Source organism: Vipera ursinii (genome assembly GCF_947247035.1).
Source record: "Vipera ursinii genome assembly, chromosome: 2".
Taxonomy (NCBI): Eukaryota; Metazoa; Chordata; class Lepidosauria; order Squamata; family Viperidae; genus Vipera; species Vipera ursinii.
The window spans coordinates 132,786,598-132,799,612 of NC_139513.1; the positions used below are offsets into that span (position 1 = coordinate 132,786,598).

The 13,015-nt window shown below is 39.4% G+C and overlaps 1 protein-coding gene across 1 annotated transcript in view; it reads right to left on the reverse strand.

Moving 5' to 3' along the window:
- MAP2K6 (mitogen-activated protein kinase kinase 6) overlaps positions 1-13,015 on the reverse strand; it is a 114,081-nt gene that overhangs the window by 30,209 nt on the left and 70,857 nt on the right. The window contains exons 3-8 of the mRNA XM_083351404.1: positions 11,467-11,515; positions 10,365-10,478; positions 7,572-7,691; positions 5,766-5,882; positions 3,880-3,931; positions 582-709 (exon numbers count right to left, since the gene is read on the reverse strand). Of these exons, the coding sequence (XP_083207530.1) occupies positions 582-709; positions 3,880-3,931; positions 5,766-5,882; positions 7,572-7,691; positions 10,365-10,478; positions 11,467-11,515 (580 nt within the window). The remainder of the gene's footprint in view (positions 1-581; positions 710-3,879; positions 3,932-5,765; positions 5,883-7,571; positions 7,692-10,364; positions 10,479-11,466; positions 11,516-13,015) is intronic.

A 13,015-nucleotide genomic window follows, 5' to 3' on the forward strand; every position in this document is an offset into this window, starting at 1 on the left:
GCTTAGCTGTGTTCTGATTGGGTGGGAGTGTATTTTGAATGGGGGGCTGTGTTCTGATTGGGTGGGGATGTGTTTTGAGTGGATGGGCTGGTCTCAGCTGTCAGCCTTAGACCTGAACTGGTGAGTTGTGCTGCTTTTGTTCGGCTCCGTGTTTGTGGTGGTGCCATTCTGCACAGACAGAAAAATATCCACCATCCTAAGAAACCCCAAAGACATAATTGGGTTAGAAAACCAAGGAGTATATGAAATCCCATGCACCACCTGCCCCACCACATACATCGGACAGACCAACAGAACAATAAGTGCACGCATTGAAGAGCACAGGAACTCACTCAGAAAGGGAGAACAAACCTCATCCCTGCTCCAACACTTTAAAGCCACTGGACATGTGTGTGTGTGTGTGTGTGTGTGTGTGTGTGTGTGTGTGTGTATGATGTGTATATGTGTATATGTGTATATATGTATATGTATACGTATGTATATATGAAATTTAATAAAACAAAGCAAATATCTGTCATTGTTTGCATAAAAAGTGATGTGACACAGTTTCCCCTGAAGGTTTCACGATTCACTGCACTTACTGCCATATACGGTTTGCAGCCAGCATCCATTGTCTTAGCCACAGAATCAACGAGGTACCCACTAATTCCGAAGTCACACATTTTCACCTGTCCTTGTGTATTAATCAGTACATTGGAAGGCTTGACATCTGCAAAATAAATTACAATGGAAAATCATTGCTTGCAAGCACTCCCTTTTTTTCCTAGTTGCAGATTATGGTGAAAAAGGAAGCAGGCTAACATGGGTTGTCACCAGCAGAGGGCACCCACAGCAATACACCGTTTATTTGTTGGCTTAAAAGTAAAAGGATCTACACACAAAACGCATGGGCACACACACATACACTCACACACACAAATGTATTTTTCCATAGACTGTAGTCTGGCATTTATTCTAGCCAGTAATTCTATTAATTTACACTGAGGAAACAGCTAATGGAGTTCGAACAGAAAGGCAAATGCTTTTAGCTGTATGTTAATTAGGATGAAAAACCAAAAAATTGACACTAAGAAGACGTACTTTCTTTCAAAGTTTCTTCTCTCCATGGAGCAAAGTGAAACCTAGTTAACTGTTGATACTTACTTATTTGACTGGTCAATTTATACCTTGCCTTGCATTCAAGAGCTCAAGATGGCATACATAACACACACATCTATGGAGATTCTCAAGTCATCCAGGTCATAGTTATCCCAAAGATGCTTTTCATGAGGCAACTGGACTTTCTTGTTTTTCTTTGAAGATGTTTTGCTTCTCATCCAAGAAGCTTCTTCAGCTCTGATGGTGGGGAATGGAAGGATTTATATTCCTTGCAGACAACTGCTCATTTGCATTCTTTTAGTGAGTCATTAAAGCTACCTGGAGGTTTATCTATGTCTTCAGGGTCACCTGAGTAGTGCAAATGGGTGTGGAGCCTTCTTGGAACTGTTGAAAGGACTGTGTTGTAGACTGGAGATCGATGATGTCAGACCCTTCCCCCTCTGTTGAGAGAGGGTGTTCAATTTTGACAAAGATGGTCAAAATTAGAAACCGCAGTTGGGGCCAGCAGTTCATTTACTAAGTGCGGTGTCACTAAACGTATCACATGATGACTTACAACTTCACTTCCCCTTTGATCATTAAGTGCCAGTCATTAAGCAAAAAATCACCTGACTGCAATGTACGATTTTATTTCCAGCTCCTTCATTAACTCTGCTTGTCACAAGCCAGTTGTGAACCCTGCAAATGACAATGATATGATTGCAGGATGCTGCAAGAAGTCATTAATGGGCCTGGAGACTCCAATCGGAGCCAATCAAGTGGCTTGTTTGATTCTGCAGTCAATGAGGTGAGGGTCGGGAGAGTTAAATTGTAAATTTTTGTGAACTTTTAATGTTGTATGCCACCTGGAGTCACCACATGTGAGTTGGGAGGCTATGTAAATTTCTTTAACATATAAATAAAATGCAAGGATTGGTTACAGTGCTATTTTACAGGCTGCAGTACTATTATACTGTAACTTCGAGCTGAACAAGGCAACTGGTCAGTCAGGACTACCTATATAATCATGATTAGAATGCAGTATTATGCATGGTTAGAATGCAGCATTGCAGGCTAATTCAGCTCACTTCCAGGAGTTCGATCCTGACCGGCTCCAGGTTGACTTAGTCTTCCAACCTTCCGAGGTGGATAAAATGAGGACCCAGATTTTGTTTTTTGTTTGGGGGGGCACAGCGGCAATATGCAAATTCTGTAAATCACTTAGAGAGGGCTGTAAAGCACTATGGGCCGGGATAGAAGACTAGGTGCTACTGCTATATAAGCATCATGAACATGCTTGAGGCCTCCTTCTCTACAACACTGGTTTGCTTAACATAAGCACTAATTTGAGATCACGGCAGTCACAAAGCTTAGTCCACCCATTTTGGATTCACCATCTATTACAGCATTCAGACAGAACGGCAGGTGCGAGTAAGTGTATATTTCCTGTAGTTTAAAGCAATATAAGAAAAACATCCACCAACACCTTATTGTGCAAACAGACAAACGGGACCTCTGATTAGCACTAAGGCACGGGAGCATTTATTTCACACAGCTTTGAGGTGAAAGCTGGCTCTTGACTTGATAACTATCCACTCATCAAGCTACCACAATGAAAAATCTCTCCGTCCTGGATGTCTATGAAGTGCAGTGAGGCAGGATTTCCAGTCACAGTCCAGAGGACCGCATGTGACATTTCAGTTGTGTTACTGATTACTCGAGGCATATGAACCAGTTTGGAAGAAACGTGGGCTGACTGTCGTTGCTTTCTATGGCCCAATCCCTGCTGCTCAGGAAAGTCCCCCTGAACCCTTACGGTGAGTCTCTCCGAGAGAAAAGCACTACAGACAAGCAAGAAGGCCCTGAATACCTGGTTCTGCCAGTGGGACGGGGGAACCCACAGCGGGATGGAGCCCATTAAGTGGCTGGTATGAGTGTGTGTTGTTGCCGGCATGGAGGGGGGTTATTATGTTATTATTTTTATCTTTTATTGTTTTTATTTCTTTCATATTATGTTTTTAATCTCCTGTAAGCCACCTTGACTCGCTGTGAGCGAGTAGGAGGCAATATAAATTAGAAAGAAAGAAAGAAAGAAAGAAAGAAAGAAAGAAAGAAAGAAAGAAAGAAAGAAAGAAAGAAAGAAAGAAAGAAAGGAAGGAAGGAAGGAAGGAAGGAAGGAAGGAAGGAAGGAAGGAAGGAAGGAAGGAAGGAAGAAAGAAAGAAAGAAAGAAAGAAAGAAAGAAAGAAAGAAAGAGGAAGGAAGGAAGGAAGAAAGAAAGAAAGAAAGAAAGAAAGAAAGAAAGAAAGAAAGAAAGAAAGAAAGAAAGAAACCCGTTATTCCAAACAATGTAATACAATGTAGTCACCTTAAAATAACAGCATGATATTCCACTGCCTGTCCAAAACCCTTAGGTTAAAAAAAATCTGGGAAAACAGGAAGCTACTATTATGCAAAAGCACTACTGCCCAGTGCCCTAGGGCTGGAGTGACATCCCCACAGGGAAGGGGGATGAATTAAAATGTTCGGCTGGGGTTTTTCTTTATCGTTTTATTTGAACCCACGGCAGTTACATGAAATATTTTGCTTCTTTAAAACAAATAATCATGGCATTGTTAAGCTGAATGTCGATGACATGATCCAAGAAGCACTGGAAGGCAAAGGAAAAAAAAAAAAGGGGGGGGGAGAGAGAAATAGCAGTGGGTCCGGGATCAAGTAACACAGATCTTTGATCAAAAAAGTCCTGCCACCTATTTCACAGCTGAGAAATACGTGAGAATGGCACCACGCTGGTGCTTACTTACCTCGGTGAATTACAGACAGTTTACTATGTAGGTGCTCTAATGCTTTTACAATCTGAAACACACAACAGAGAGACAGAGAGAGTGAACTGTAGCTGCTGAAGCAGAAATAGTTATTTCAGGGCACAGGTTCACCCCCCACCCACCCCCATTTCAACACTTAACTTCAGGTAGAGACAGTCTGGGGTTGGGCATCTTGATAATTAACCAGCAGAAGATTGCTGAGCCTGCAGTCTTAGTACCAATGTAATAAAAAATGATTCATGCCAAAAACCTTTAGCAGCGTGGCCAAGCGAAAGATATAATGAGCCCCTTTTTTCCAAGGGTCAGATTCTATCCCTCCTTTCCCCGTTGATGGGGGGAAATTTTTGATTGGAATTCCAGCCCTCTCCCAATGGATCAAATATTTTTACAGCAAGGATCTAGCCCGATTATTTTCCCCCTGCAGAACAGAAAGAGTTGGGGGATGAAGAGTGTGTTGGTTACTAAGCATGGTAAGTTAAAAAAAATCCCCCTATCTCATGAGCAAGATTGCAATAAAATAATGTACAGGTAGTCCTCAACTTGCAAGAGTTTGCTTAGTAACCATTCAAAGTTACAACGGCGCTGAAAAAAGTGACGTATGACTGTTTTTCACACTTATGGCCCCTGCGGCTTCTCCATGGTCACGTGATCAAAATTCAGACTCACATTTATGATGGGTGCAGGGTCCCCGGGTCACGTGATCCCCTTCTGTGACCTTCTGACAAGCAAAGTCAATGGGGAAACCAGATTCACTTAACAACCGTGTTACACATATAACAACTGCAGTGATTCACCTAACAAATGTGGCAAGAAAAGTTGTAAAATGGGGTGCAACTGTGGTCATAAGTTGAGGACTACCTCTACAAACACACAAAAAGAAATGTCAAAAGGTTAAACAGATTTTTGTCTCTAAGTTGGTCCTGACCTTTTCCTTTAATGAGAATGGTTTCTTCCCTACCACCATTATCAAAAATACTGCCCACCACTTCCATCAATATGTTCCAGGAAACCTTTAAGGGACAGTAACTATATAATAATTTGGTACACCTGCTTTTACTGCAGACCATTTCCAAGTTATTTTTTTAACTGAGGCAGTTTGTCTGCAAACTGACTCAAAGCAGATCAGGCTGCACCCAGAACCTTTCTCCTACCTCAAGAGTTTGAGAAGCTACATACTGCAGATTGCAGATAGACTAGTAAAATCAAATAATGACATTTCTCTCCATGGCCCTTAAAGGTAAGAGGAAAGAAAAAGAGGAGGTCTAGCTCTGTGATTGACAGCTCTGGCTTCCAACCTAGAGCTTTTTTTTCTTTTCACTTTCATCCCCAGTGCTTTTGGAAAAGGTGTAAGAATCTTAACTGGAGTCAGCTAAGCAAAACATGAATACAATTCTTTTTTTTTTAGGCTTTTAATTTTTCGTTTGGGGTTTAATTTTTACTTTTACAAAACAAATAGGAATGCCTTCATAGTTCACAAAACTCTGCCCCAAAATATACAAATTACAAATAATCCTTTTTAAAAAATGTCTCAGAATATCAAGGTATTTAACGCAGAAAACCTTAACACCTGGCAGGCAATTTTCTGTACAAAGATTCTGCCTTGGATTTGAACCAAACTGGTTCATGCCTGAAGCGGGCAAAGTAAGGCCAAATTAAATTTTATCTTCAATATCTAATCTACTAATTAAAAGAAACAATCTGATCCCCATTTAGTAACAACAGTAACTGGGACTGCCAGAACTGCTGTTGCTAAGCAGTGTGGCCACATTGTTTTCGTTTTGTTTTTTCTGACTTACAACCACACTGATGTTAAATCACTTTTTGGAAGAGAATTACTTTTTTTTTTAAAAAAGTAGAGCACTTACAGAGACAGCTATTTTTCCTAGAATATCCTCAGGAATCGTTAAGCCTCTGTCAATGACTTGCTTGTAGAATTTGTCCAGCGAGGTATCCATCAATTCCATACAAATCCACACATCGCCCTAGACAAATGGGAATTGGTGAAGGGAGAACACATAAGTGATCATGAGCTTTGACTAGTTTCTATCACCAAAATGTATCTTTACCAAAACACATATGCACTGCCTCCAAAGCTTTCTTGTCAACTAATATTAGATTTTTAATAAGGCCTCCTACCACACACGACAGACTTTAGAGCAGGGGGTTCCCAACCAGGAGTGCGAGACGATATTCCAGGGGGTGCAAAAACCTGGGTTTTCAAAATTATAGTGTATATGCATAATTCGTTGCCGTTATTTCGAACTTTTGTAAGGGTGCGAGAATATATCAGAAGTGTTCTAGGGGTGTGGGGTATAGAAAAGGTTGGGAACCACTGCTTTAGAGTGACCTGTGGGTGCTTGAATGTGTTAAAGGTTCCTTTCCTGTTGTGTGGAATGTGAATTGTTTAGACTGACCGATTGAAAAAAATGAGCAATAGAAATGTGGAGAAAAGGCACCAGAAATTAGACAACAGTACAAAGAGAAAATACATCATTTATAAACTGCTTCTCAGACAGAAACTCTGTTTGATCAATAACATTCAACTAGAGAGAGGTCTACCTTTTAAACTACTGTTTAACTTGTTTTTTTCTGAAAAGGATGAAAGACACAGAAAGAACGTTCTGGTGGCCATTTTTGTTGTTAAGGTTTTGCTATTTTAAAAGTCTAGCATCATAGTCTGATACACTAAGACAGCCATGCTTAACGCAGTCCAACGAATATCAGAGATGCCAACAACGTAACTTTTGTTTAGTGAGATGATTTGGGATTACACATCCTTCAAATACCTCTTCTGCTGTTTTTCACTGTTGGATGAAAACACATACTATTCCACTGAGCTTTTCATCTTCTAGGTCAAATGAAATTTTTGTTGTTCAGAACTTTCTGTCCATGAACTGGGGTTGTTTTTTGTATATACTGAAGATGTTTTGTATCAACTGAATTGTCTCCTGAGGTCGCACTGTAACAACTGGTTGTGCCCAATTTGGAAATGATTTAAAGAAGAGCTTTGGACTTTATGTGACCACGGCAAGCTCTCTGCCAGTTATTAAAGCAGTCCATCTTTTTTCACAAGAAGGTACAAGCCCCCTTCTGAATAATCTTTAGCAATTGCAGACTGAAGTATTTTGGTTGTTCTAATCCAGGGGTGTCAAACTCAATTTCATTGAGGGCCGCATCAGCACTGCGGTTGCCCTCAGGGGGCCGGGTGGGTGTGGCCAGGGTGGGCATGGCCTACTGGGTGGGCGTGGCCAGCTCTACATCGTTCGCATCAAGGGTGCCTATGGGGGCCTGACCAGGAGTGGGACAGATCTGAGGGTCTCTGGCAGGAGGAGGGTCTCTGGGCCAGGGCCAAGGCAGTGGGGGCCGTTCCCTCACTGTTTCCAGGATGGCTTCATGGGCCACATGAAACCACTTCGCGGGCCGAATCCGGCCCCCGGGCCTTGTGTTTGACATGTCTGTTCTAATCCAAGACATATTAAATAATAAGATGGGACAGAATTTGAGTAACTGAAATCCATGCATTATTTGGTTTCAATCCAATCAGTTGCCAAATGAAGAACAAACTAGGAACAGCCCAATAGGTTGCCCACTCCCAGGTTAAAGGATCATCCAGGTATTTAGTATAATTTTTTGAGTCCTAGGTAAAAGTGTGAGGAGGTCATAAGTCCTACCTCCCGAAACAGCGCACCGTAGAACGTGACAGTGAAATGACAGTCTACTGTTCTCATAGAAATGTCCAAGTCCATCAATAGCCTCTTCTGCTCCTGGCTATTCACTGTTGCTCGGATCCGCTGGAAAACAGAGCCAGTTTAAATGTTCGCTCTTCCTATTCTTAAATATGGATACTTTATCAGACAACCACCTGGCAGTCACAAAAGCTAGAAAAATCAGAATGATGACATTCCCTCAAAGAGATCTTACCAGATGCAAACCTTCTCTTCCTGATTTTACTGGATGGGCGGAATCAACCAAAGAGATAGTTTCAGACACGTCCAGGCCATCAGCCATGTAGGGGCTTAAACACGGTAACTACCGGTAACTTTTCAATCTCACTGCAAAACTAACTGGCAGCCAATGCTGTTTTCACAGCAGTCGCATTGCATTGGTAGACCTAGGAGTTTGGCTTATTTTATCAAGCAAATTTAACCAGCTATTTTTTTTAATGGCTCATCTCTTTTAGTGCAGGACAAAGAGAAACAAATACCTGCTGGCCCACCCATCAGAAGCAGGAAGCCTTCAAATTAGGTTAGTTTAAAGATGGCAGCCACAAAAGTTCAAGCCAGCCAACATTGTGCCTTGGGAGTCTTTTAATCTCTGAGTCCCAGCATCCTTTGACAAAACTCAGTGCTTTTATGGCTTTAAACAAGAAGGCTGCAGTGCTCGGCACACTTACCCGTGGAGGTGGGGAGTAACTTCTTTGAAATCCAGTTTAACTTACTAGAGTGCATAAACGTAAGCTTAGGCTACAAGTGCCCCATAACAGATACTCCAATATGAAGCTCTTTTTTTTTGAAAGTCTCTTTGTGCCTTTGTGAAATGGAGATAATAATACTTACCTACCTCACAGGCATAATTTATGTCTCGGAGCACTGTGAGATCCTCAGATGTGAGGATGATCATTATTACCTAAGTGCTTTTCTGCCTCCCCCCCCCACACACACCCATTTATTTTTTGCTTTCTTGGATTGTCTTATCATTAACAAGGCAACAATGGCAGAGCACTGGATGAAGAGGAACCACAGAAAGAGCACCAGATTTAGGAGTGCATTTTCTTCACCTGCCCCAATCCAACACAGCTCTTTGTATGCATGGCAGTTTTGATGCACTATGCCAGGATTCTCCCATTAGTCTTCATGGGAAAGATAGATAGGGATGTGTGTGTGTGTGTGTGTGTGTGTGTGTGTGTGTGTGTGTGTGTAGATTAGCTACTGAATTCTTGTTATCTGCCTTGATTGAGTAGGCTTTCATAACTTCTCCAGTCTCTATGGTCACCCGGGACAAGCAAGTCTTTGTTGACCACTGTGTCTTCCATAGCCAATGAGGTTATCCCAACAAGTTAAACCATGATTTGACTCTATAGCTGGATATTACCAAAATATTAAGGGATTACACTATGGTTCAGCAGTAACTCAGATTAAATAATATATTTGTATTAGCCTAGTAATCAAAATAGCTGCACCTAATGCAACTGATAGGCAGTTTGGCACTCCATAGAAAATTTATAATCCATGTTACTGTAATTACTTTAAAACAAGTTCTAGTCTGTTCCCCAAAGGCATACCTTACCATTCTCACAGCTTTTAGAAAGGAAATGAGTCACAATCAATTGTATTTTGTATGCTAATCAGTTTCAGTAAAATCTGCCATTAATATATATGCAGGAAATGCCTGTAATTCAGTGGAAAAGTGACAGATCTTTCTTTCTCTTTGTTTTAAATTTTCATATTTAAAATATTGCTTATCTTTATTCAGATGACAATCAATCCCAAAATGTTAATTTCAATCATCCTTTGACAACTTTATTAACAAAGGAAACAGTTACATAAAGTCATATATTTTATGAGCTTTTATGAAATTTGGTTTGCTAGTACTTGATATAAACATAATCATGATTATTGCATGGAGTGAAATTATCTAATCATATGATCTGTATGGGACTACCATGAATTCATATTAAAGCAAAAAACAACAACATTGATCTTCAATGACTGTAATGATATTCAATGGGTATAATATCCATAGTAAATTCTGAGTGTTATTGAATGTGAGACTATAATATATGAAATATATGGACCACATTGCTTCGCAATAAAAATTCCAGTCCCAATTACTGTTGTTAAGCAAGGACTGCCTGTACATACACTCACACACATATAAAATTCCCTCACATTTTGATAAAGAATCGGCATGGAGAGATTCAACTCATTCTAAACAGGAAAGTAAATATCACAGAACTCTTGAGTCAAGCTTAGAAAAAAAAACTTTTTCCAATATATGCGGGCAAATGCTTAGAAAAAAGCCAAACACAATAATAGTTATATGTTATATGTCAATTGGTTAGCTAAAGTTAGTTATAGTTATATGTCAATTGGTAAGGAGAAGAATCATTTCTCAAGCTCAATCCCATATGACACTCGATCACAGAAGGGAGAAAGAATATAAATGAACATTTGATTTTTAAATATAGAAATAGGACTTATGGAACATAATGTAGACACTGGATCAAATTTTATAAATGTCTGCATGTGCGTGAATACAGACAACTTACAACTCGCCAATGTACAAATAAGCCAGACTCTATTTATTTGGGGCTTTCAAAACTGAATGAAATTTGATCCATTACACTTGTTCCTTGCAGTTCACAATATGGCCTGATCTCATCCACTTTGCTGTTTCAAAATCCTGAAGAACAGCTGGGGTGAATTTGGATGGTTAATACACACCAAGAGAGAATCGTACTCTACCTTCACTGCCATTATTTGCCCACTGGGCATATGTCGCATCATCTCTACCACCCCATATGCACCACGTCCTAATTCTGATATTGGCTCCAGATCATCAGCTTTCACTTCAAAGTTCTATGAAGAAATAAAGTCAAGAAAACAAAACAGAAGTTAAAAGGCAGATCTCCATTCCAATTCATCCAAAGTAGGCAAGCTATTTAACTCTATATTTTCTTGGACACTGTTTTCCTAAAGGGAAAGAATTAAACACTTGTTTTTTCACACAATAAATAATTTTGCTTTTGCCTGCCTAATCTTTTGCACAAGGTTTTTTTCCCCTTTCACTAGATTAGAGAAGTGGTTTGTACAAGGGATGTATATTCTCTCTTTGGAACTTCAAAGGATAGTAGTTCATTGTCATCTCTCTTCCATTTTTCCAGATCACTTCAGATGTGACTCAGCACCAGATTTCACCCCTGGTGATAAATACAGGTGCAGGGGTATTGTGGACAAGCACTCTGGATCATAGGCAGGTGTGAGGATGCTGGAGGGGGAGGGGTATCACAGGCAAGATGTAGGCAGGCACTGCAAAGTGCAGTTGGATGAAAAAGCAGCAGGAACAGGAACAACTTTCAATTTCCCAATAGCTTTCCCATTGATTTTGCTTATAGGAAGTTGTCAGAAAACATTGGAAAACACAATCATGAGTTGCTGTAATGTCATAACTGCAAGGTGGGCACCATCGCCATCATGTTGCCATGGTGACACTGGGAAAGCCAGAGCTCTGAGGACCATTTTTAAGTCCCCATTATCATCACGATTGTAACTATGAATGGTTGCTGAATGAGTGGCTACCTATACTGATGCTCTTAAAGGGAGGTTAATTCAATGCCCACATCATTTTAAAATGATAAAGCTTTTTGAATGTTGGATTTAACAGATAAAAGATATAATAAATAAAAATGTAAACAATAAGACCGAGAAATAAAATTACGTACATATAAAGAGAGGCACACACACACATTTAAGACTACTACATTAATCCCTATTCATTTCTTCATTAATTTCCATCTTAGCCTTCTCACCAAGCACACATGCCCATCGTATTTTATCTTTACCATACCTTGTCTCCAATATTAATGCACGCTTTGGAATCCAAATCTCTAGGTGGCCTGTGAAATTAAGAAAAAAAATGAGAAAATGATCTGATTTGCACTTAAATTCTCCCCTATGAATACCTGTATAGAAAAATGCATTAATCTAGTCATAGAAGAAATACTGATTTGGACAGATCTTAAAAAAAATGATCAAGAGAGTTTGAAAATTAATACATTTTTAAATTGTACACTTTGAAAATACAGCTCTTTTAAGAAACTACTTATGCATGTGCGTTTTCTATCAAGTAATTTTTAAAATATGAATGTAAGATTAGTTTGCCAATAATCAGCAATCGCAAGAAGTTTTATAATTGTCTCAAGTTTTAAAAAATATTTTAAGTATCATATAATAATGAACAATAAAACACTGAACTTTTTAAAAATGTTAAGAACTTAAAAAAGTAGCAACAGCAACAACAACTATACAAAAGCAGCAATTATATTATTCAAAGGACCCCCAAAGTATAGTTTGGGAACAGACATAAATATACTTTAAGCCTAAGAAAACATCTTAAGTGTTATTTAATTGATCTCTTCCATTCTTTATATTACAGGTACCGTAAATTACTTTGTTGATCAGTTTTAAAAAATGGAAACACGGACAGTTTTTAAATATTCTTCACAATACTGTTTGGTGGTTAGTAATTTGGTCCCTTTTCATAGACCACCTTTTGAATAATGTTATTCAAAATATTATTTTGAAGATTTTCCCATGCTTCAAAAGACTCAAAAAGACTGTATCTCAATGAAGCATCCAGCAAATGACTCAAGGACCATTTTAATTACAGAAGTAATTAAAGTGTGGGATGAAAACATCCTTCCCCTCTTTTTTCATTTCTGCAGGTATACAAGTTTATCCCTATTTAAAATTAATAAAGGTCTCAAAATGGAGAAAACTCTATGGAACATCTGGGTTGGGAGGCTGGTAGCAAACTAGACCTATTCCTAGAGGTAGCTTGCAAGCTAGAAGACCTGAGGGCAAGAGAAGATAATGGATGGAAACTTATCAAAGAAAGGTCCAACCTACAATTAAGGAGAAATTTCCTAACAGTGAGAACCCTCAGTGGAATGGCTTGCCTTCAGAAGTTGTGGGTGTATCACTAGATGCTTTTAAGAAGAAACTGAACAGCCACTTGTCTGGAATGGTTTAGGGTCCCATGCCTGAGCAGGGGATTGGACTAGAAGACCTCCAAGGTCCCTTCCAACTATGTTATTCTGTATTATATTTCCTGATTTCTTTACAATGCAAACAAAAATCTATGGAGTGCTTCTTTTCTGTATGGATGGCATGTACATAGTAGCCAGCTGTTGGGGGAAGTTTACTGATGCACTTCTGGCTCTTCCAAAATAGAACCTAAAAGCCATGCAGCCTATTCAGCTGACTTTTTTTTTAATCACACCTTTATTACTTTATCAGTCATTCAAACTGGGAAACCATGTGAGTTCTAGTCCTGCCTTAGCATGAAAACCAGCTGTGTGAGCTTGGGTCAGTCTCTTTCTCTCTCACGAAAATAT